Source organism: Galeopterus variegatus, unplaced genomic scaffold (assembly GCF_000696425.1).
Source record: "Galeopterus variegatus unplaced genomic scaffold, G_variegatus-3.0.2 Scaffold152, whole genome shotgun sequence".
Classification (NCBI taxonomy): Eukaryota; Metazoa; Chordata; class Mammalia; order Dermoptera; family Cynocephalidae; genus Galeopterus; species Galeopterus variegatus.
In genome coordinates, this window is record NW_007726263.1 from 38,356 (window position 1) to 63,484 (window position 25,129).

The following is a 25,129-nucleotide window of genomic DNA, read 5'->3' on the forward strand; positions in this document are numbered from 1 at the left end:
AAAACTTGCTCGTTTTAATGCTATGGACTGAGTGTTTTATATTCTATTTTATTCTATTTTTCAGACTTTATTTTCTGAGTCCTGATCAAGAGCTACAAATGTGCTGCAATGGTAACATAAACTACTGACTGAGACTGGGAGAATAGCTGAAACACCATCTTTTCTTTTACTTTTTTATGGTGCTCCTACTGGAATAAACAAAGAAAGTACATCTAACATGAGTTTTATCATGAAGCTTCACAGACACTTTCAAAGGACAGTTATTCTGCTCGCCACTTTTTGTATGGTGAGCATTGTTATTTCTGCCTACTACCTGTACAGTGGCTACAAACAGGAAAATGAACTCTCTGAGATGGCTTCAGAAGTGGACTGTGGTGACCTTCAGCACCTACAATATAGGCTAGTGGAAGTGAAGACAACCAAGTTTTTTGACGCCTCAAAGACAGACCCCATAGTCCTAGTGTTTGTGGAGAGCCAGTACTCATCCCTTGGCCAAGACATCATAATGATTCTGGAATCAAGTAGATTCCAATACCACATTGAAATTGCTCCTGGAAAGGGAGATCTCCCAGCACTTATAGACAAAACTAAAGGCAAATATAGTCTCATTATTTATGAGAACATTTTAAAGTATATAAATATGGACTCCTGGAATCGAAGCCTTTTAGATAAATATTGTGTAGAATATAGTGTGGGTGTCATTGGATTCCACAAAACTAGTGAGAAGAGTCTACAAAGCTTTCAGTTAAAAGGTTTCCCTTTTTCTGTATATGGAAACCTTGCAGTAAAAGATTGTTGTATTAATCCCCATTCTCCGTTGCTTCACTTGACCAAATCTTCTAAGCTGGAAAAAGGTTCTTTGCCTGGAACTGACTGGACAGTATTTCAGATTAATCACTCAGCCTACCAACCAGTAATATTTGCCAAAGTAAAGACCCCAGAAAATCTTTCTCCTCCCATCTCTAAAGGTGCTTTTTATGCCACTATCATACATGACCTGGGGCTTCACGATGGAATTCAGCGAGTTCTTTTTGGCAACAACTTGAACTTTTGGCTGCACAAGCTCATCTTCATAGATGCCATCTCCTTCTTGTCAGGGAAGAGGCTGACATTGTCCTTGGACAGGTACATCCTTGTGGACATTGATGATATATTTGTGGGAAAGGAAGGAACAAGAATGAACACCAATGATGTTAAGGTAAGGCTCTATTATCTCAAAGTTTCAAAGTTCAGTTCAGTTCATCTTTCAGTAGCGTTACCAACCGTCCTGGTTTGTACTAGGAGCTTCCCAGGACATGGGACTTTTATTTCCTGGGAAAGTCTGGGGCAAGCTAGGATAATTTGGCTACTCTGTCTCTCATACTAGATCAACTAAGTAGAAAATATATGTTCTCTGAATCAAGAAAAATGAAAAGTTTAAAATTAAAAGGTTGAGTGTGTCAGGATCCTGAAATGTTTTTCTATGTGTATTTATAACCATAAAGTAGAAATAATTTTGTTTAGCTACTTTCCAGAAACCATCTACCTTACAAAACTATTACAAGTTTAACATATTTAGTCCATTTAAATATGAAATCAAAATGAATTTGTTTTAATGAAAATAAATATTCCCACAAATTTTCAAGAATTATAGTTCTCATAAGTAGCAAGTTCAGATATTTTTGGAAGTCAAGTATGCAACTCATTTTTTCTTATATTTTTTTGAAACTGTAAAAATTAGCATTACTGAATGTGAAAAAATGTAGTCACTTTACTGAATGTGACTACACAAGCATATTTGCATATAAACATATAAGGATTTAAATTATTTTAATGAACACTTCTTGTATCTGTATGAAGCCCATCATTATGCATTTAACTTACATTTCATTTCTTATTGTGAAAAACTGCTGCCCTTAAACAGAAAATAAGTATTTGAAGATAGTGTATTATTATAAATGATTGTGTTAAACAACTTTTTAGAATATCGATAAAGTTGAAAATTAAATTATCTACATTTATCTTAGTTTCTCATTGAAAATGCAATAGGATTCTATCTCTGTAGTGCTACATATTGATTTCTTGTAAGAGTGAGAGACTTTTGATACATGATTTTTATTCTCCACAGATTGGATCTTTTGGTAGAATGTCTAGAACTAACACAGATAAAAAAAAATTTTTTTTTAAACTTTTCTCTAGTCACTAAGCATCTGGAAAATAATAGTAATATTCATCACATTATCACTTTGGTTAAATGAGCTAAGAATACCAGAAGGACCATTAAATGTTATTAGATAAGTAAGTCATGTTAATCATGGGATAATGAACATTTTTTTTTTTTATTTGGCACTGGCTGTATGGGGAACCAAACCCTTGACCTTGGTGTTACATGGCTGTGCTCTAACCAACTGAGCTAACCAGCCAGCCCAAGAAGTAGGCAGGGGGCACCTGGATTTGAATGAGGGACCTCTTGATCTGCAGTCAGATGCTCTACCTCTGAGCTATACCCCCTCCTAAATGTTATTATAAGAGAGTATAAAGACTGAAAAGAAAAAAAAAACTTCCATATTCTTGTCATTATTTTGGTCTCTTACTTTTAGCTCAATAGAAATTAATTAATAAAGAGGTTGTGTTTAAATTTCCATTAAGTCTTTTGAAATTTACTTTAAAAGTGTAGCTAAATTAAAACCAAACTGGTAATTTAAGCATTTGTTATGTGATTGAAGATCACAGACAATGCATAATTCTGTTTACAGTTTTTCCATTTCAAATTATTATGATAAAAAATGCTTTCAATGCATATATATTTCTGATGTTAAATTCTTTAAAACTGCCAAAAATATATTGTTTTGGAATTTTAAAATATGCTAAATAAGTCTCTGAGTTTTTTATGCAGCCTCCCTCCATATCCCCTAATATTATACAAAATGCAAAGTGCTTTTTGTGCTCTAGAGGTTAAACCATTTTTTTTCTAAAGATACAAAAAAATTAAAGGCTTTTTTTAACACATTAGAAAATAATTTAGCATGTGTATTTTATGAATTGCTCATATTTACATGGAATATATCTTCTAAACTACCTAAGGTCATTAAAAAAATGTTTTACTTTTTTATTTGGGTCTTTAAACTACTTCTAAATTGCATTTGTGATTTTGTCTCAAAACATTAATTCATTGCAGTCAGTTGCTCTGAGAGTATAAACATTCATTTACTCATTCATTCATTCATTTTATAACTAGTTATTAAGTGTGTACTACATGTGAATCACTTTGGGGGATCTAGATAGAAGATGTGACAGACTAGAGTGCAGTCATAGTAAAGCATTGTGCTGAGCATCTCTCTGTTCATTACTTGATGTGGCCATATCACGTGCCAGCCACAGAAGCAGGCACTAGGGATACAAAGATAAGCAAAGTACAGCTCTCCTCTTAATGAATTTATTGTCTTGTGGGGGAGATAAATAGGTAGATAGCTAGCAACATGGTAAGTACAATCGTAAAGTTATCTACATGGTTCTATGTGAGTAATGCTGTGGGAAACATTATAGTGTGTCCTGTGTACCAGAAACTATTAAGTGTATAGGACAGAGTTTGAAGGCAAGACTAGAATGATGTGATGATTTGGGAATCTGTGGCAGCAATTCAGACAAAAGACGCCAATTTTCTGAAACTAGGAAATGAGAGTAAAAATGGAGAAGGAAGGACCAATTTAAGGACTATTTAGGAGGAAAATCTGAACAACTTAGTAATTAGCTAAATGGAGATGAAAGAGAATGTAATAAAGGATGACATTAGTATTTTTTTAGCATAGGTGAATAATAATAAAGGATGACATTAGTATTTTTTTAGCATAGGTGAATAATTGTTGATGATACCATCAACAATTATTTAGCATAGGTGAATAATTGTTGATGATACCATCAAGAGGATCATAGTGAAGGTCATTGGAGATCATAATAAAAATTTCAGTTTTATTGAAGTGCATATGGGACAGGAAGATGTTTCACAGGTAGTTAGCTCTCAAGAGAAGTCTGGGTAGGAAGTATAGATTTCCAGATCGTCATCCTATAGGAAATAGCTCACAGCATGAAAGTGTGAGCTGAGCCAGGGCAAGGACTTACAGAGTTATAAGAGAAAATGATCGAGTGTAGAATCCTGAGAAAAATCATCTCTCACAAAACAAGTAGAGGTAGATATCTCATGATTAAGAGTTTAAAAGAATGGCCAGAGACCAGGAAGCGGTTGCTACAGAATCTCAGGAGAGGAGAGCTTCAGGGAGGCTGTGATCAGCAGTGTAAAACCCAACAGCAGGGCCTCTGAGGTAAGGACTGGCAATTCTCCTTTAGGGAAAGATGAAGGTCATAGGGGACTCCTGCATGATCCATGTGAATGGAGTGATAGAAATAGAAGCCCAGGTGCAGTGAGTTCAAGACTGAACCAAGAGGTCAAGATGTGGAGAAAGAGAGCGTGGAGTACTCAGTGGAGAAATGTTGATATGAAGGAGAAAATAGAAATTAGACAGTAGCTGCGGGGTGAACTGGTGTTAGAGTGACCATCTGACTTGGTTTGTCCAGGACTGAAGGTATTCAGTGCTAAAACTCAGAGAGTCCCAGAGTCAGTCAGTCAGTTAGTTAGTTAACTAAGGGAAGGGAAGTAATACTAAAGATTGTGAGGTCTAAGAAAAGGTCATGGATCTTGTAATTAATAGTACATAATTAATAGAAATATTTTAATCAAGTTGTTTTATTTAATCATTAACACTTATAAACAAATATTATATTTTCCCAACTTGAGTTATTAGGAAAATTGAAAAGAATGTGAGAAAACTGAAGGTCAGATAGTCTGTTACTTGCAAAATTAGAAGAATAGTGCATAATAAATTTTAACTACTAAACTGCATACATGTCATTTTTTGCTTCATGTCGAACAGAAAATGTGTTTCCTTATTTAATGGGAAGATTAGAATTAGCAATGCAATATCAGCTTTACCTACCTAGCTGTTGAATAATATGAATTCATTTTAAAGAGCCCCGACAGCTACAAAAGTAACTGTTAACAATAGCACAAAATGTGTGACTCTTTGTGCCAGAAAAATACAAAAAACAAATACACAGACCTAAGGTGATATATTCATTAGTTTAGGAAAATGCAAGCTACAGACCATAGCCCTTAAAGAAGCAAATAAGGAAATTGTTTAGATAGTTTAAATATTCTCTTTAAAAGGCAGGACTAATTTCAGTTAAATTGAAGTCAGAAAAAGAAGGCATGTGTGCGTGTGTGTGCACGTGTGTGTGTTTCATTGGACCATTGGACTAGTTTTGTGATGTTAGAAAATTCAAGTTCCTTGCATTCTAGGACCTACGTCAAACTTCCTAAGACAAAGCCTACAGGAAGGGTTTTCAGAGAGGGAAAGTGATGTTTCTACCATTTTAAAAAAAAGCTTCTACCATTAAACTTTTCACATGAAGTTTTAGTTTTACATGAAAGCACTGCATGACCCAATGAACATTAACAACCCATATTCCCTTTTAGAACCATTAATTCTACTCTTGGCCTAAGCCTGAGATCCACTATACCTTTAGACTCGGACCATTTCATATGACATTTGCACCCCAAAGGGGAAGATTCTGGTAAAGGTGGTCTTTAGAGTTTTGCTGAACTAACTGCAATTGAATACTCTCAATACGTAAAAGAGCTATTTATCACTCTCTCCCTTCTGTGTCTCTCTTCTCTCTTTCTGTAAACAGCACACATTTCCTTTCTATCTTTAACAAACTTTCTAACATCCATCAGAAAATGAAGAACCAGTCCAGTCACATCTGAGCATGCTGAAGAGGTGCCTGTAGCCCTCTTTTATATGCTTTTTCTGAAGTTACTTCTTTCTTTAGGTTCAGAGCAGCCCCTTCCCTCTCTTCACTATCCCAAACCTTTCTCACTATTTTCTTACATTCCAGTATTCCTTAACTTGGGTATTTGTGGATTAGCCCTTTAAAAAGAAGTCTACATTTTAAAAGTGGCCTCATAAGAGAGGCCAGTTCTTAAATCTTTGATACAATGTCATGAGTGATTTATATCATTATTTTCCTCTCTAACTGAAAATCCCAGAGTGTCTAGGGAAAAGAAAGTGCTGAAAATGGAAGTAGGAAGCCATAAAGCTGTGAAAAATAAGTGGTGTCAAGCTCAGAAGACAAACTTGGCTGACTGGTCAGTCTAGCTTGGGGCTGACCCTGGAAGGCTGTAATTGGAGTGTAAAGGTGAGCTCTGTGCTGCTTGACTTCAGCCTGTCCTGTGAATATTCACCACCCCTGCTAAGGTAAAGCCAGAGGCTTCAGGAAATCACTGAAAAAGAACTTATACCAAATGTTTGGGGAGGGGGGCGGTGAGTGGAGGAAAAGCATCCACAATCAATTATTCTGTCGTAAGCAAAACTAGAAGGGAAACAAAAATTTATCCACACTATACATAGTACTAATCCTTTTTTGAGGGGAGGAGGGCTAAACCCATATTTATCTAATTTCTATCCATTATCTCTGACCTTTCTTATCTTTTATTTGCTGATATCCATTTCAATTGTATTATGCTGTGGAATCTTGAATACGTATGATACCAATACTTTAAATTTGCTAGAATTACTTTATGACCAGGTACAATACTTCTCATGTACTTGACAAGAACACATATTCTCCAATCAAGGTATATCTATTGGTTCACTCTTATTAACTGTATTGTTCATATCTTCTTACTGTTTTGATTTTTTTGTGGGGGAGGGGGTCGGGATGTTTAATGTTACCAAAAGAAGAGTGCTTAATCCTCTAACTCTGATGGTGAATTGTAAATATTTCCTGTTGTTCTCTCAATTATTGCCTGATTTATTTTGAAGCTATGTTAAGTGCATGTATTTGTAAGTGATATTTTAATTTAATATTTTATTATTCAGTGGTTGATTTTTAATTTTTGCAACTTTTTTTGCCTTTAAATTTGTTTTGCCTAATACTAATGTAGATATACCAGCTTTCTTTTGGTTACTGTTTGAAAATTATACCGTATTACATACGGTGTTTTCAATCTCTCTTCTCTCTGTGTTTTTGCACTATAAATTAGTTTTGAAAATAGCCTCTAGATGAATTTTGCTTTTTACGTACTATGTCAATATTTATCTTTTAATTAACAAGATCAGTCTACATACACTTAATTGGATTATCGATATGTGTGGATTTATTTAAGCTATCTTATTTTGTGCTCTGTATTTGGCGCACTTGTTTCTCTTTTTCTCTCTCTCCCCTACTACCTTCATTTGAATTGTCAGTTTCTTTCTTTTTTCTGCCCACTCCTGGTTTGAAATGTGTATGTTTTATTTCTATTCTTTTAGTAGTTTCTCCAGAAATTTTAACATGTGTTCTAAATAAGTGCTAATATTAACCAGTATCTTCACACCTCAGCCCCATCGTGCCTACTCTCCTTTGGCCAATGGGCCATTCTGGTTCTGAGTGGCAACCATATATTATTGTTTAACCCCAGATATTAGACTTCATTGCTTTTACTACCATCAAAGTTTGATTCGATTAGCCAGGTGTCTACTGTTTTCTTTGCTAACCATTCATGTCTGGTAGGACTCCCTGCCTCTATCCCTAACACTCCTTTTTAACAAAGCAGCCAGAGTGATGCCATTAACACATAATATAGGTCATGACCCTCCTCTGGTCAGAAACCTCCGGTGACTTCCAGTCTCACCTAGACTAAAAACCTCAGTTCTTACATCTTCTGCACCCTACCATTATCTCTCTGCTCACACGTCCTGCTCCCTTCCCCTTTCTCCGCTGCAAACTCTGTAGCCTCCTTGCCTTGCTTAGTAACTGTTTCAGGATTTTGCACTTTTGCTATTCTTTCTGCCTAAAACATTTCTCACCAAAATTAGTGCATGGCTCTCTTCCTCCCTTCCTTCAGGTCTTTACTCAAATGTTACCTTCTTAGTGAAGTCTTCTCTGACCATACTCTTTAAAATTGCAATCCGTAAATCTCCCCATCTCTCCCTGCTGGTGGTTCTCCCTAGCACTGAAGATCACCTATGGTGTGCTACAACTGGTTCACCCAGGCTGGCAAGGTCAATTGTGCACATCTCTCCTCAGCTTCATGGGAGAGTATTTACACCATGAAAATTGGCAAATTCTACAAATCTGGACTTTTTTTATTTTTACAGAGACCCAGTTGTTAAAGGTTTAACAGCATAATATCAGACACATTGTATATTTTACTTATTTATTTTGGTTTTTGACTGACTACTAAACTGTAGGCTCCATTAGGGCAAGATTTTCTCATGTGTTTTCTCACTGAAGTAATCTCAGCACCTAGAGATGTGCCTGGCTCAGTATATATTTGTTGAATGAGTGAATCTCATTCTTCCTGAAGTACATCCTTTAGGAGTTGCTTATAATGAGAGTCTATTCGTGGTAAACCATCTCAGATTTTATGGAATGTAAATGTCTTTATTTGTTCTCAAACTTAAAAGATATTTTTGCTGGGCCGGCCCGGTGGCGCACTGGATAGTGCGCCGCTTGGGAAGCGTGGCGGCGCTCCCGTCCGAGGGTTCGGATCCCACATACAGACCGGCTCCCGCTCACTGGCTGAGCGAGGCGCGGGAGCAACACTGAGGCTTGCGATCCCGTTGCCGGTCCCCGGACACGGAAAAAAGACAAAAGACAAAAAAAAAAAAAAAGATATTTTTGCTGAGTTAACAATGCTTAATTAACAGTTCCCTCATGTATAACCATCGCTGCTCATACTGGGAAGATTGGGGCTCTCTGGAAGTCACCTAAAAATTTGTGGTAGTAGAATAAGTCCAATTCCACTGGTCCCTAATTGTCAAAAAGTTAGGTAATTTGGGGCTGTCCTTATGAATGTTTGTTTCTGTCTCTCTTCCTCTCTCTTCTCACTCTCTCTCTTAGTTTGGTAGAATACTTATTTCTAAATTTGATATACTGTGATAACAGGAAAATAAACATTATTGTCACATTCAGATAGCCATAGTTTGCTAACAACTATACAAACAGTTATTTTAAGGAAATAATTTTATAATTTAACACGGAGAAATAAGAAAATAGTTTAGCAAATGGAAAAACTATTTTATATTCATAATCTACTTACACTTCATATATTTTATCAAATTTGTCATTACATTGTGAGATGGAATGTATCTCTATTACTATTAATATTAAGGAGTTATTTGTTATGCAATGACATTCTGAAAGAATGAGTTCTAAATCATTTAGAGAAGGCAGAATGCGTTACTAAACACATGAATGTGTAAACAGAATATTTGGTGAATGATTACATTTTTAGAGGTCGGATGCACTGACTCCTGCCCAGACATGATAAAGAGCATGGCTGTCATAGACGGTACCAAAGCTCAGCCACGCAATGACAAATCCACATACTGGACTAGCAGAAAATTACAAAAGGAAAATTCAGAGTAAAGATTTACATTCTGGGGATATTCAATTCAATCCAGAAAATTATGCACATTTATTCTGTCAAAGTGCTGTGATAAGGATCTCAAAGGATACATTGATGAACAATGGAACACATTTTTTAATAAAGTCAAAAAAACAAGGAGAAAATCCTACTATATTCCAGTTACTGGATTACATTCTTTTCTGGGTTAATAGTTTATTTCTTCTAATATTCCATGATTCTAGAAATTAAATAAAAATATAAAAGGATCTTCTTTTGTATTTCTGTGCTGATGGTTTATACTCTTAGGCCCATAAAAGATGCAATTAGTTATTCCCAAGACAGGTAACATTTACTGAGTACATATATTGTTTTACTTTCATCATTTAATTCTCACAAAAATCCCATAAAGCAAAGACTATAAGTAGCATCAGTTTATATAAAGAAACAGAGGCTCATAAACTACAACTAACTTGCCTAAGGTCTTGCAACCAGTAAGTGGCAGTCCCAGGATGCAAAATGTAGGTCAACCTGGCTCCAAAATCTGAGCTTTTCCATTTCACACTGCTTCACAGTTGCGAAGCTAACACAGTATTAAATTATCAATAGCAATTTCTTCCCACCAAATTCTACTTTATAACAAACTATACCATAAACAGAGTCTATTGTAGATGGATGGGTCATATCTGAAGCTTTGCCTTGGATTTACTATAAATCTGAGACAAACAAAAATTAGTATTAATCACTTCTTGAAATGCCTTGAACTCAAGTAAGTACAATGATTTGGCCAAGGTAAAGTTTACTTTAAGATTTGAGTTAACAAGTTCAGCTTTCTAGACACTAATATCTTCTTTCTGGGCACTTTCCCTTCAATTCTGTTAACTGTTACAAATTTAGCAATTTGGGGTGAATTAGGGTGGCACGGTGACAGACCCTTTGGTGCTGGAAAAACTAAAGAACAGGAATTGCCCATAATTCAGCTAATTTAACTTTTCTATCTGTATATACTCATATTACAAAGTCTATATGATGTTTTTACTTGCTTTATACATGCTTTCGTAACATCTTTTTTTAAAAAGCACACAAACAAAATAGAAGAAGTCAAAGAAATTCAGATATATTGTCGCTTAGTCTCTAGAAAACATGAATTAATAACTAAAGTGGTTTTTTTTTATTTTTAACATTTATAGGCTATCATGCGTAATGAAACTGTAAACTGAAAAACAAAATGGATGTTAAAATCATAATGTTAGTATAAAATAAAGTATCAGATCTACATGACATAATTTATGGACTGTTTTTGACCAAGGAGTGCAATCAACCTCTTTTATTAAACTTTTAGGTAGACTAAAATTTTAAAATTAAAATTTACCCATATAGCTCATATTGGAATTTTACCTTAAACATTAAGTACTTTCTCATTTTAATACTAATAGTTATAATGATTATACATGATTATTAATAGCTATAGTTATTAATTTATACCACTTACTAAAATAGCTATGTATTAGTTTTCTATTGATACTGTAGCAAATTACCACAAATGTCGTGGCTTAAAATAACCCAGATTTATCATTGTACAGTTCTGGAGGTCAGAGGCTCAACACGGGTCTCACGGGGCTATGTTCAGGGTGTCGGCAGGGCTGTGTTCCTCTGGAGGCTCCAGGGGAGAACCCGTTGCCTTGCCATTTTCATCGCCTAGAGTCTGCCCACATTCCTTGGCTCATGTTACCTTCTTTCATCTTCAAAGCCAGCAATATTGCATCTCTCTGTGTCTTCTTTCATAGCCACACCTCTCTCACACTAGAACTGGGAAGGTTTCACTGCTTTTAAGGACCCATGTAATTAGATGGCCCACTTGGATAATCTAGGATAATCTCTCCATATCAGGGCCCTTAATGTAAATCACGTCTGCAAAATCTCTTTTGCCATGTAAGGCACATATTCACAAGTTCCAGGGATTAGGACATCGGCGTCATGGCAGGAGAGACATTATACTACATATCACAAGCTATGCTCTTTGGGTAATCACACTAGCAATTCCTATAACTACTCAATCCCCCAGAAGAGTTTACTATTTTACTACTCTTCTCATCACTGGGAAATAAAACTTTGATGGCATATGTATGATCAAATAATGAAATTAGCTTTCTGAGTCAATAGTAGTTAATTGGGGAAAATTAAATTATTATGCTTGTATACTGTTCATATCCCTTATACTCTAAAGGTTAACTTGAGTGGGCAAGTAACCCTCTCTTCACTTAGAGAGTGTAAGAAACTTAGCTTTCCAGAGGTTGCTCAGTTGGAGCAGATGTGTGACTATCATCAATTCTCTACTTTAGTAGTTTCTAATGTCATGTTTCTAGAAGTGCATCCATTATAAGACTAATTAAAAAGACAATTTTAAAAGCCAGTCAATTAGGACTGTCACACAATTGTGTACTAAAGCCCTGGTCACCATTATCATTATATTTTTTTCTCTTTTTATTTTATTCTCTTTGACCTCATGTTCCTGCAACCACCTCAGCTTCAAAGCCTTATTTTATTACATTGGGTTCCCTCTTTGGAATCCCTATTCTGATTATTCCAATCTAGAAACAACAATAGGGTTCCATTCCATCTGTTTATCCCTTTTCTCTCTAGCTGCCTGCTTTGGTTCCCTGGTATTTAGATTAGCACAATAATGCTTCTTTTCGTCCCCTTCATACTTACGTCTTTATTTTTATGTAACTATGTGTCTCTTTTTTTTTTTCTCTGAGCTATATATACTCAGTAGAATCAGCTTTCTGAAAAAAAGAAAAAAATATTGCGTGTAGAGAATAAGCCAGCGGGTTGGAGCATTGAACAATGATCTATCCCAAATAGAGAAGTCTTTCTCTTTTTTATCTTGAAGTAAATCATCTATTTAATAACAACACAACTTATAACAAAGTCATCCTTCCTCTAGGAATCCTATGAGACAAGGTAATTTGAGTTTATATAGAAGGACAACTTACTTGATTCTCTTGAGTAAATGAATTGAGTGGTTTTGACAATAACCTGTTTAAAGGTTAGAGTTGCTGTCATCAGGGTAATTCATACTTGTATCCTGTCAAAAAATACCTTTAGGAAATTTTGTACAACATTTTAGCAAAAATTATTTAATAATATTTTCAGGGAAAAGAAAGCATTACAATAAAACCCATTTTAAATCTCACATAATTGCTTTAACAAAATAGTTTAGGTTAATATTCAAAGAATTTTTGCATAATTTGCTATTCTGTTCTAGAAATGCAATAAGCATTTAAGGGGAGTAAAGGGAGAAGAAAAGACTGCGGTCTATATTATTTTCTGTCTAATACAGTAAGTGGCATTGCCATTGCTTTGACTGACAGGCAAATGAACAATAGAAAAGGAAAGATGTATTTTTCATTCTTGCTAGAACTGTCTTACTAGAAGTAGGTGTCCAATAGCATTGTCACTTGCAACTTTGTGAGAACTAATTAGTGTTCGGTCACCATTCTTGGAGAAGAGCCAGCTGCTGATTGCACTCCAAAAAGTTTTATTTCCCTGAATGGTATCTGTCTCTGATGAATGCCTGTGACAGGAGACAGTTCATCAACCCTCCAGGATAGTTCAGAGCCTCAAGGCCTGGGAGGTCCTGTGTTCAATACTCTGTACTTAGAAATTGACACAATGTCAATGTAACATCCTCAAGAGCAAGGAAAGCCTAAGTTCCGAACCCTCGGGCGGGAGCGCTGCTGCGCTTCCCAAGCAGCGCACTATCCAGTGCGCCACTGGGCCGGCCTTTCAAACGGGCTGTCTATTATAACTGAATGCCTCTAAGGTGCAAAATCATTACTGAATTTAAAGCAACCCTTCAAGTCACTCACATATGACATATTCAGCAGTTTATAACTGCACTTTTATTGTTGACTAGCCTAAAACACAGATATTGCTAAAGTCACCAGTGATGAATCAACTTGTAATTTGTAAATGAACAAAAAGCAGGGTGCTACTGTATATTTCTAAAGAAACAGTCCAAGAATTTTCCATAAATTTTATCTTAAACATTCTTTTACTCAGAGATGTTTAGCTGTATTTAATTACTTATCAATATGTGACCATTTTCATGAGTTTACAAACCACAGAAAACTCAAGAGAAAGCCCCACTACAGATTTTAACTTGTAGATCTAGGAGGACCCAGCTCACCTAGATGATTCTAAAGTAGATGGTAGAAATTCACATTTGGAGAAACACTGGTTTAAATAGACCACATTTGATATTAATACAAAATATTAAGACATGGGTCCTAATATATTTCTCTTTAGAAAGTAAAATAAAATCATGTTGTTTAAAAATATTTAATCTATGCATTTAAGCAAATATATAATGGAAAAAGGTCACAATAGGATTAATAGTTTTGCGACTGATTACAACCCGATGCTGGGAGAGTTCTTATTTTTACTTATTTTGAACCATATGCCAAGACTGTGCAGCAATATTTTGGCAAATGCATATACATGTGAAACTGCTCATGGAGATGGATAAGGTAAATTTACATGCAGGGACAGGAAACAGGATTTGAGGCAGTCATTCCAGTAAGTGGATGGCTTAATACTGCCTAGTAACAGGACATTGGATAATTTTGACAAAGTGAAGTAATGAAGGTGCGTTGTTTTTGTGGTCTTTCACGAAACTGTACATTAGATTGGTTAGAAGAAGGAAAGTCCAAAGGCAGCGAAGGTTATGAGCAGGAGGTTTAAGAACCAGGGTAGAAAAATGGGCTTTTTTTTTTTTTTTTTTTTTTTTTTGGGGGGGGGGTAGAAAAGGGGGGGGGGGGAAAAATTTTTTTTGTTTTTTTTTTTTTTTTTTTTTTTTTAGGAGAAGGACTAGAAAGAGAGTGAGAGAGAAAGATTCTTTAAGTTTTATGTTAAGGTCTGAATGTGCTTATAATAAGATATCAAAGAAATTACAAATGTTTGGGTTGAATTATAGGTGAGATAGAGGTACCCTCCTGAATGATATTTTAGAAATATTAGCAAGAGAAGTATTTTTGAATGAAGAAAAGGAATTTTATTTTAGAAAGCTTTAAACAGAGATTCAAATATTTGTCTTTGAGAAGCTGCTATTAAGATGGGCTGGGTTTGTTTGGTTTTAATTTTTGTTTGTCCAAATGTCCAGAATGAAAATAAATATTTTTGCTTTCAAATATATAAATAACGCATGCACTTTGTAAAGAAAATAATCAATCAATATAGGAAACTACAAAGAAGAGAGCAAAAAAATCTCTCCTCAGTGTACTACACACTGGATTTTGTCAATCTTTAATGTTTGAAAATCTAATAGGTAAATTTTTTTTATTTCATTAATTTCTTAATTTTGATTTTTATTTAACTGTGAGAGAGAGTTAATATGGTCACATGTGTTTATCTTCCATTTGTATTTCTCTTTTGAGAATTGCCCTATGTCCATTTTTCTGTTGGGATGTTTACTTTTGTTATTGATCATTTTTGTTAGTTATTTTTTCTCTTATTTCACATTCTATAAATAGAACAGTATGTTCTTACTTGGTAATAACCTTCATGTAGCCATATTCCCAGAAAACTTCAAAAAAATTCTCACAAATTAGATTAAAAGAACCTCACTAACATCACGGAAGGGGAAAGTTCCTGCAACCTCCTTCAGAAGATACCAGGTCTCAGCCCCCAGCACTGTGTCCTGCAGTGACCAGTTCACTGACGTGTAACTCCCAGAGCTCGTTCCTCCCCTGCAAAAATGGTGATAAAAAGAGCAGCACCATCTTCATCTCAGAGCCCTGTGAGACTGCAGAGAACCTGTAAGTGAAAGCACTTCTCTGAGTTTATTTCCTTTTCTGACATTAGAGAATTGGATTTAATCATTTCTGAGGTATTGACCAGTCCTAACTCTGTAAGATTATTTAAAGTATTACTAAAGGAAGTCCAGCACCAATTTACTTGAACAGAGTAATTATGTGGGGAAATAGAGTGAGCAGAACACCCTCTTTTGAGAATTAAGGTTTCCATCATCCCATCACATGGTGTGCTTTACCTAACAGGTCTAGCATGAGTGAGAAGTTGTGGTTGGTCTCCCTGATTTCAGCCTCTTCAGGGGAGGCATGTAGTTCCAAGACTATTTGGTGTCCCTGAAATCAGTCCTATACCTAAGTTAATTCATGAAAGTCTATTTTGAAGTTCAGGATCACAAACTGTCCTCCACTTCCCATTTCCCATACGCTTTCACATCAGATTATAGTCTGCTCATGGCAAGACTATGTGTCATACCTTTTTTATGTCCTTCACTGTCTCTAGCACAGAGTAATACACATAGGCTCCCTCAATAAATGGCTGTTGGGATAATTATTTAAAGAAATTGTAATGAATAATCTGTCTTTTCCATGAAGGACCAGCTACTAAAGACATGAATTATTTTGCTCTAGAGAAGATCAACTGAACTCATTTTATTAGAGAAAAAAATGTGATCTCTTTGGAAAACCAAAGATGAATCCAGGCTTATTAAAAAAAAAAAAAAACACCTTATCTTCCTAGAATCTATCTTTCTCTACAAGGAACAGATGTAAAGTGAAAAGATAATGAGGCTTTGGACTTGGGCAAACTTATGCTCAAATCTGAAATCCATACAAGTTGTGACACCTGAACAGGTTACTTAGCTCATTTGAACCTATCTTCTCATCTTGAAAATAGTAATGATAATAAAACCTGCGTCATGAAGTTTGAAGAGGTCTAAATGAGTTTATGCCTGGCATAAATTGGATACTCACATGTCAGTGTCCTTATCACTCCTACAAAGTATGCTGCCTCTTATGGAAGGCTTTTTGTACTTATGCATTCCCTATTCTCAGTCCACAGACCACAATCATGCATAAATAAAACTCAGTTTATTTTTTAAATCATGCATACAATGCAAGTGGTAGATTGTGTGTGTGAGAGAGAGAGATTTGTGGATGCAAAAGTACATTGAACTATAAAAATGGACTGTCTAGTTTTACATCAATAAATTTACTTATTTCTAAATGAATATGTATGTGTGACAAGATCTTTCACATGTAACAGGAGGGATTTGTTACATTGTAGTGATTTGTTGCTTTTAAACAGACTTAGCAGCATCCAGAGGCAAAGGCTGTTATGGTCTCATTATTTCCTGCCCCCCAGAGGATGAGCTGTGTTAATTAAGTACATTTAAAGGGAAAAAAATGCCTCTTTCCTGTGTCCCCATTAAGCTACTGTCTCTTTACTTACTGATGCCTGTTACAATTTATTAACTGTGTATTATGCCTCACAGTAAATTAACCCTTCTTTCTCCACTCAATTTGCCAGATATAAAAGTTGCATAAAGTTATAAACCAGCCCGTTGGCTTCCTGAGAATACAGATATGAAACAATTTCCTGCAGCATTGAACCTCAGAAGAATTTAACAGCTTTTGTGAATCTAGTACAGATGCTCATTTTCAAGCCAGGAGCAAACATATAAATCATGTTCAGCACAGTGTACCTGTCTTTAGAAACCTGTTTACAGCCATGTATATTTATTAGTTTTCCATGGTTTCAAGCAATGGGTTTTTTTTTGCCCTCTCCTTTTCTTTGTACACATGCACACAAATTCCTATCACAAAGCCTTTCTGGTACATCATAAAACACAGCCTATGGGGATGATTATTTTTCTCACTTACACAGTTGCTTCAGGTAGAACCTTTAATAAACTGTATCTTTTGCTGTCTACGGATGTTTACAAGTTTCCTTTTGCCACTTGTCAAGAACTGTGAAGAGTCTGAGATTGCACTTGCAAGCTAACAAGTTAGCCTGCCACAGTCTCATGGAGCCTAGCAGAAGACACAACACTCCTCGGTCAGAGAGAAAGGACCTTATTACTCACAGCAATAGCAATAGCCAGAGTATCAACATTTGAGCTGGTTCTCCAAGTTCCAGTTCCTGCAGGGTGGTGTGAAGAGGGCCAGGTGATACCTGCCCGTGTAAAGGGTTGCATTACAGAGCAGGAGAGGAACCTTTAACTTAGGAAACACAAGTCTTTGAGCAGTAAGCATGAATGGCCTTTGGACTAGGGGTAAACATTGTCTTTTTTATACTGGAAAGGAAGCAGACTTACCCTTTGCTCCAAAGGAAGTCACTATCTCTATCTTCCAAGGCTGCTTACAGATATCCTTGAAAACCAGAACAGAGCAAAGGCAGTTAGTACCTCTGCTCACAAGACATGCCGAAATGTAAGAGTACCATGAATTGTCTTCCAACACCACTAAAGCCTTTTTTCATGGACACATGTTAGAATTTAATTTTTTCAATACATGAACGTTTACAGTTAACATGGATTTAGTGCTATGAACATGTAATCCCAAAATCACATAGTCCTCTTTCAAATAATATCTCAAATTCCTTTTATTTTTGCTAAGTGAAAATTCAGTTTTTAATTTATGTTCAATTCAGTTTTTAATTTGTCCTCTGTGTACATCAATTTCCTCATCTTTGAAATGAATTAAATAACAATACCTAATTCAATGAATTGTTGAGTAGATTAAATAAGATATTCCATGTAGAGTGCTTAGCGCAGAGCCTTATATACATTGTATCCATTGCTCAATAGGTTAGTATTAATTAGAATTAACTATAAGTACACTTTGATGAGAAGTACTTAAAATACTCCCTTTACTAAACTACCACCATTTGCCCCATTTCCAAATATACCTTGGGAGTGCTGGTTTGCCTTTTGTTGGTATAGAAGCATTTATCAGGAAAGGGTAGAGAAAAAAGAAAGTATTATTTCTGAAGACCTACTATGTCTTTTAAGTTGATTATTTGATCTAGTGCTTTCATATTGTCTTTGTTCATTTTCTGTTGCTAAAACAGAATACAATAGACTGAGTAATTTATAAAGAAAATAAATTTTTTTTTATAGTTCCCAGGAGGCTAGGAAGTCCAAGAGCATGGTGCCAGCATCTGGTGAGGACCTTCTTGCTTCATCATAACATGGCAGAGGGCATAACAGGGCAAGAAAGCAAGAGCACACATGTCAGCTGAGGTCTCTCTTCCTTTTCTTACAAAGCCACCAGTCCCGTGATAGGGGCTCCACCCTGACAACCTTGTCTAATCCTAATTACCTCCCAAAGGCCTCACCTCCAATTAACATATGAATTTGGAGATAAATTTTCCAACACATAAAATTTGGTGGATACATTCAAGCCATAACACATGTATGATGATACTTCAGAAAGTTCTTGGAAAAATGGAAATAAAACATATGAATATTTCCGTGAACTTTTTGAACACCTGTCATATTGTTTCATTCATTCTCATAAGGAAAGTGTTATTTTATAGATGAGTGAACTGAGATTCAGATATTACTGAAGGTCTCACAATTTGTAAATGGAAGATCAGGAGTCAAAACCTGTCTGACTCTAGCCTGACTCTGTATTAGTCTGTTTCTGTTGTTTATAACAAAATACCTGAAACTGGGTTATTTGTAAAGGAACAATATTTATTGCTTACAGTTTTGGAACCTGGGAAGTCCAAAGTCCAGGGAACACATCTGGTGGGGGCCTTTTCCTGGTGGTGACTACACAGTAATGTAGGGTATCACATTGTGAGAAAGGCAGAAGGGAGAGAGGGCTAACTCCTCATTCCTTCTCCTTTTAAAGCCCGGAACCACACAAATGACCACCATTAAAAACATCAACTTATTAATCCACTTACTAGGACATGGTCCTCACAATCCAGTCACTTCTTCAAGGCTCCACCCTTCAATTACCGTAAGAGGATTTCCCACCTTCTTAACACTGTCACAGTAGGGTTAAGTTCCTAACACATGGACTTTGGGGGACACAATTCAATCCACAGCAAACTCTGTGCCTTTTTCATTTTTAACCATTCAGTCTTACTTCCCTCAATCATCTTTCTGTCTTTTGGAACCAGCTATGCCTTTGTGACAGAAAATTCTCTGTACTCTCCAGACTTCGTTGCCAATGGGAACAATAGGTTCACAGTGGGAGCACAGATTAGGGATCCACCTGTATTTTCTAAAAATAATACTCATCTCTGTATATTTGACCTTTCTTTTTTTTCCCCTCAAGGAAATGAGGAGATGTAGGTCAGAGAATACGAAATAGCAGATATGTAGGATAAACAAATCTAGAGATCTAATGTACAACATAAGAACTACAGCTAATAAAATTGCACTGTAATTGGGGTTCCTGCTAAATGAGTAGGTTTCAGCTGCTCTTGCCACAAAAAACAAAAGAAGGTAGGGGCCTGCTGGTTAGCTCAGTTGGTTAGGGCATAGTGCTGATAACACCAAGGTCCAGGGTTTGATCCCTGTACCAGCCAGCCGCCAAAAAAAAAAAACAACATAAAAAAGTAACTGTGTGAAATGATGGATATGTTAATTTGTTTCACTATAGTAACCATTTTACTATGGAAATGTATCCCATAACATCATGTTGTATACCTTAAAAATAAATTGTATTTTTAATAAATGATATCCACAACTGGATTTAAACAGTATTTATGGCCCAAATGCCACTTTTTATACCACAACCTATTATCCACAGGCTCAAGCTACATGTTTTTCTCACTTTTTTTTAATGTACAGAGGGTCTTCAAAAAGTTCATAGAAAGATTTGTATTATCTTTTAATGCCATTTTTCCATGAATTTTTTAAAGTACCTTCATATGATTCTTAGTTTAGTGCTTTTCAAATCTCTCTCAGGAATCTTAACTACAGTGTGACATCTTTGAGAAATGTAAGCATGACCTCTATTCTGTGGTATGCTGGCTTTTAGAGAGGCATGACATTAAAGAGAAAATGTTAAATGATAATAAGCCTGCAATAATAACAAAATCCTTAAGAAACGGACTTACTGTTACAGTAAAACAAACAAAGGTGAAAGCATGCCTTTTTAACTTAGTTCCATAAGAATATTCTTTCTTATCCAAGTTTTCTCTGCTGAGAAAATTGATTATACATCCTTTAAAGTAACTGCTATGAAAATCAGGATGGGGAAATAATGATTGCTTTTTAACACTGTTATCAAGCATGCTAGAGGTTTGTAGCAGTATTAAAATTCTGTATTTTCTGAAATCTTTATTTACAGTCGCAGACCATTTCAAAAGTCTTCTGAAATAATGGTTACAGGTCTCTCAAAAATTTATCAGAACAAGAAAATTCCAAAATAAAATATCCCACAGAAAGGTTCAGACAGCAGTCCCAGAACTGTCAAGACGTTTAGAATTTATATATAATCTTTACACAGCTCTGAAGAGGAAAAAAGTAGTAATAGAAATTGTTCTGATTCTGTAATTGAAAGTAATCACACAGTCCCTGAAGATAATAAATTGATGTTATAATATAGGGCAAGCCAATAAACCAACACAATATGCAGAATGATGAATGGGTGAAAATGTTACAGCCTTTTGTTGATAACATTGTTAGATCCAGTTCCTACCCTTGTTCAAGTTGACCACTCTTGGTTTTTAGTAACAATTTTATATATGCCCCTTCAGTTTTTATTGTTTGTTTTGTTTTTGTTTTTGTTTGCTTTGCCCGGTTTAAACTTTTTAGGGGGAAAAAATAACAGTTGTATAATACGATCATTGAGAAAACAAGAACACAAAGCCATGAAATGAGGAATTTCACTCTATCAACCTGTTTCGCTTTCCCTAGGAGTTCAATTACTTCACTGTATTGGTTTTTATCTGTTCCACTGATCATTTACTGGGAACATCAGCTATTATGGACTACTACCTAGCTATGTGGCCATATAGTTACTTCACATTTATCTGAAATCCTCTCAAGGATTTCGATAAAGATTTTTATTCTGTTCCATACTACTACCATTTGTAGGAAAGCTTTATTATTTTACTTGAATGCGGTAGTGAGTAGACTATTTATTTTCTCAGGGACATACTCCTCCCCCTGTGGCTATTTCTGAAAATTCTGCAACTTTTCTTATAACTTTTTCATATCCATAACTCCTCTGTCCCTTTCATACAATGTACTTTATATTTCAATTTTAATGCCTTGCAATGAAGCCTCATGCCTAGAGCTTGTTTAAAAACTGGTTTGTTTTCAATTTATTAGAAGTTTTGGAAACATCTCTTTGCATCAGGTTATGAAATAATGACTAAGACTCAAACAATGTAGTAAAATCTTTTCAAAGTTTGCCTTTAATTCATTGATATGATCCAAATCCTTATGTATGCATCTCCCTAGAAACGTTCATTTTAACAGATTTTTTTTCAGTATCCCTAACATCTTAAAACTTAGTTATTTAGACACCACCCACTCACACTCTGATACCTTCTTCCTGATTGAAAGAGGCATTTATGTATATGAGTCACCTCCTGCCAGCTTCACAGGAATTACATAAAAGCAGTCTGCCAACCAGCTTGGCCTAAGGACAGAAAATCACATTTAGTGTCAAAGTAAAAATCATTCTTGTTTGTGAAGAATCACAATAGAGCACTTTAGGACCTTAACTCTCAGGATATCAAGACTTAATCTATATTCGATATTATACATGAGTGAATTCATAAATGCTATCTATGCTTTCATCAGTATGGATAAGCTTCTTGGCTTAATAATGGTAAATCCATTTTAAATGCTTTTTTTGTAATAAGAAAATGAAAGACTAATTCATATTTAGGAAAGATTATACATATATTAGGGGAGAAAATGTCAATTAAGAATAAACATAATATGAACAAAACACATAATCTTTCCATGCTAATACAAAACTATTATTGTAAAAAGGTATTTAAAAGACAGAAACGTGTGGCAGGAAAGGTTCTTTTAATGTTATAAAAAAATGAATTCAAAGACTTGTCCTATAAATTATTATAACTAGAAAGTTTATTAGTCAAGATATTTTTAGTTTTCTTGTTTCTAGATAAGACAGATTAGACCATATGGAAATATGGCTTTCAATTCACCATTCTGCCTCTTATTAACTGCGTGAGTTTAAATCTCTTAATATATCTGAGCTTCAGTTTCCTTAAATGTGAAGTGGTGAAATAGTGCATGCCCTCTCTCTCTCTCTTGAATTGTTTCAAGAATGAAATGAGATGATATGTAAAACCTTTTTGAAAGTTATAAACAATAATACAAACATAAAGTTACACTGCTTTTATTTAGAACCAGAATTGCAGCATTCTAGTTTCCTCAGTCATTATTCTCTTGGTGGCATAAAATATAGGGCTCTGTCGAAGCCCATATGTGTACTTGTACTGCCAATTCACTGTTTCTGTTGGATCCTCTTTAGCTCTTGGTTTTCTTCAGGGATGTCTGTAGAGCCCTGAGTTGGCTACCATTGTGTGAGTTCACTAGGAAGACAGGGAAAGACTTAACTCTTTCTAGCCAATAAAGAGAATCCTGGAAGGTCCTGTGTATTACATATTCCTTTCCTTTCCACCAGCCCTCCCACCCATACATTCACAGATTCATGGAACCTCAAACAAAGTCCCATTGTGTTTCTCCAGATACCCTGATATAATATCTCAGAGTGGTAGGGTTTCTCCGAGCTGTGAATACTCCTATTCAGTTCCAGACTATCCTAAGAATTTGTATGTGACACAAATCATTGCTACCTATTAGAATTGGAACTTGGCTGCAAACCCAGAGCTTCTTCACTGTTCATACTTGACTTTTATACAGGGGTAGGGGGAATGAGAGGATGTGTCTCTGGATGAATAAGTCATTGTCCTTCTAAGAAGGATAGCTTTTTAAAGATTCTCTTCTCATTTGCATGCAAGACTTTCTCTGTTGCAAAGGACACCACACAGGAGACAATAAAAGTGGGCATGCTTAACGCCACATACAGACTCATTACACTTCCTCACCTGAAAAGATAGTTCCAAGCCCAGAAGCCTAGATTTTATTTTATTTATTTATTTTGAGTGTGCATGTGGCTGGGTGGTATGGGGATCCAAAACCATGGTCTTGGAGTTGTACGGCTGCGCTCTAACCAGCTGAGCTAACCAGCCAGCCCAGAAGCATAGATTTTAATGCACAGAAGGTAGCTTACCAGTTCTCAACTGAGATAAGCTTCCCCAAGTAGAACCTGTGGGATGTTGTGAGACACAATCGGAGACCATCTCTCATAGCAAGGAAACTCACCATATGAAGAATGTTAGAGTTATGATGTTACATCCTTTTTTTTATTCTTTTTTTGGTTTTAATTCACACCTTTGTTCAGAGTAAAGTTGAAAATAAGTGAAACAGTTGACAATACAACCTTAGTCACTGACTTGGGTTTTCTGTGAAAGGACAAGTCAAATAAGAGGAATGACAGACATCTGGGTAAGCCCTAGGAGTGTTCATTTTTAAAAATATTGTTAATAAAAATGATGGCAATGAGAGAACTTGAAATAATATTTTAAACCATACCTTCTCAAAACAATCACTATTCAGAATTTGATGAAAGCAAATTTTTAGGGTTATCTGCAGTTACATTAAAAAAAATTTCTGTGACTAGAACTTTGGTCAAAATAGAATATGTGTTTTTCACTGGGCTGGTGTGAGGATATTTCATTGTGGATGAGAAACATGCTAACATTCACAGAATACAAATAACACAAAACTCAAATTTACCGAAACCAAGTGCTTAGTGATCTTCTCAGTTAACTCAAAATAAAAAGTAGCCAAGTTGTGATTGGCTGCACATCATGCCTGCTCAAAGTACCAGGCAACCTAAAGAAACAACACTACTGCTCCCAGTCTAGTCAGTGCCTTTACAATTTTTCTTGGAACGTTAGTTTTTACCCAGTCTGTAGTAATAACCTTGTAAAACAAAGAAACTGTAATTTAGTTTTTGTCAATTCAGGGTAAATTTTTAATCTCTAAAATGTTTGTATTTAAATTAAATCTTTGTATCCAAAAGAGACTCTCACTCTTTTCATGGAGGCCCTTTCTTTAATCCACTTGCATATTTTCATCCATATTTTCAAACAGAAGAATGAAGAACAAAGTGAATAGTAACTTCCCTAACACTTCATTTGTGCCTTAGTTGAGCAGTTTGGCTATTAACTCACAGCCTCCAGGTCCAGACTCTTGCTGGCTCTCTCATAGTTAATTGCCTCTATTATGATGTTCTTATTAGATTCCACTTAAAACAAACAAAAGGAGACTATAGGTCTACTTAATTAAGGCAGTTTTGTTTCATGGGTTCAGGGAATGACAAGTTTAACTCCTATTTGGAATTTGTGATATTAGAAACATGTGGAAAACTAACATGCTCTAAACTCTTTTGAGAGTTTCTTAACCAATCTTGTCTTTCTCTAAATAACTGTTATATACTAAACATAGAAACAGACAAAATGAATTCCTAAAGATATGCTTTTGGAAACATATCAAATAATTTGATTTGTAAATCTTTTCTTTCTTAGTAATGGGATATATATGAGATGTTTTTCAGTGGCATATAGACAGTAAATGTAGAATCTATGGGACCTAGACAATTGCATTATTGCCTGCATTTTAACTTTAGTTTTACTTGAAGTTATCTTTGTAAAGAAAAAATAATTTTCCCATTAGGGAACTAAATAGATTTTTTTCCTGGGCTTCTGGAGTAGCTAAAATGTCATTGATTTACATATGTACTGGGTCACTGAGAGTAAATGACTATTTGGTGGCCCAAATAGAATAAAATAATTACATTTTTCTAAATTTTAGAGTCACCTTAC

General features: G+C 35.4%; 1 protein-coding gene across 1 annotated transcript in view; it reads left to right on the plus strand.

The window, feature by feature from the left end:
* Nucleotides 1–217: 217 nt before the first annotated feature.
* NDST3 (N-deacetylase/N-sulfotransferase (heparan glucosaminyl) 3) overlaps nt 218–25,129 on the plus strand; it is a 164,098-nt gene continuing 139,186 nt past the window's right edge. Inside the window, exon 1 of the mRNA XM_008592183.1 lies at nt 218–1,198. Coding sequence (XP_008590405.1) covers nt 218–1,198 — 981 coding nt within the window. The remainder of the gene's footprint in view (nt 1,199–25,129) is intronic.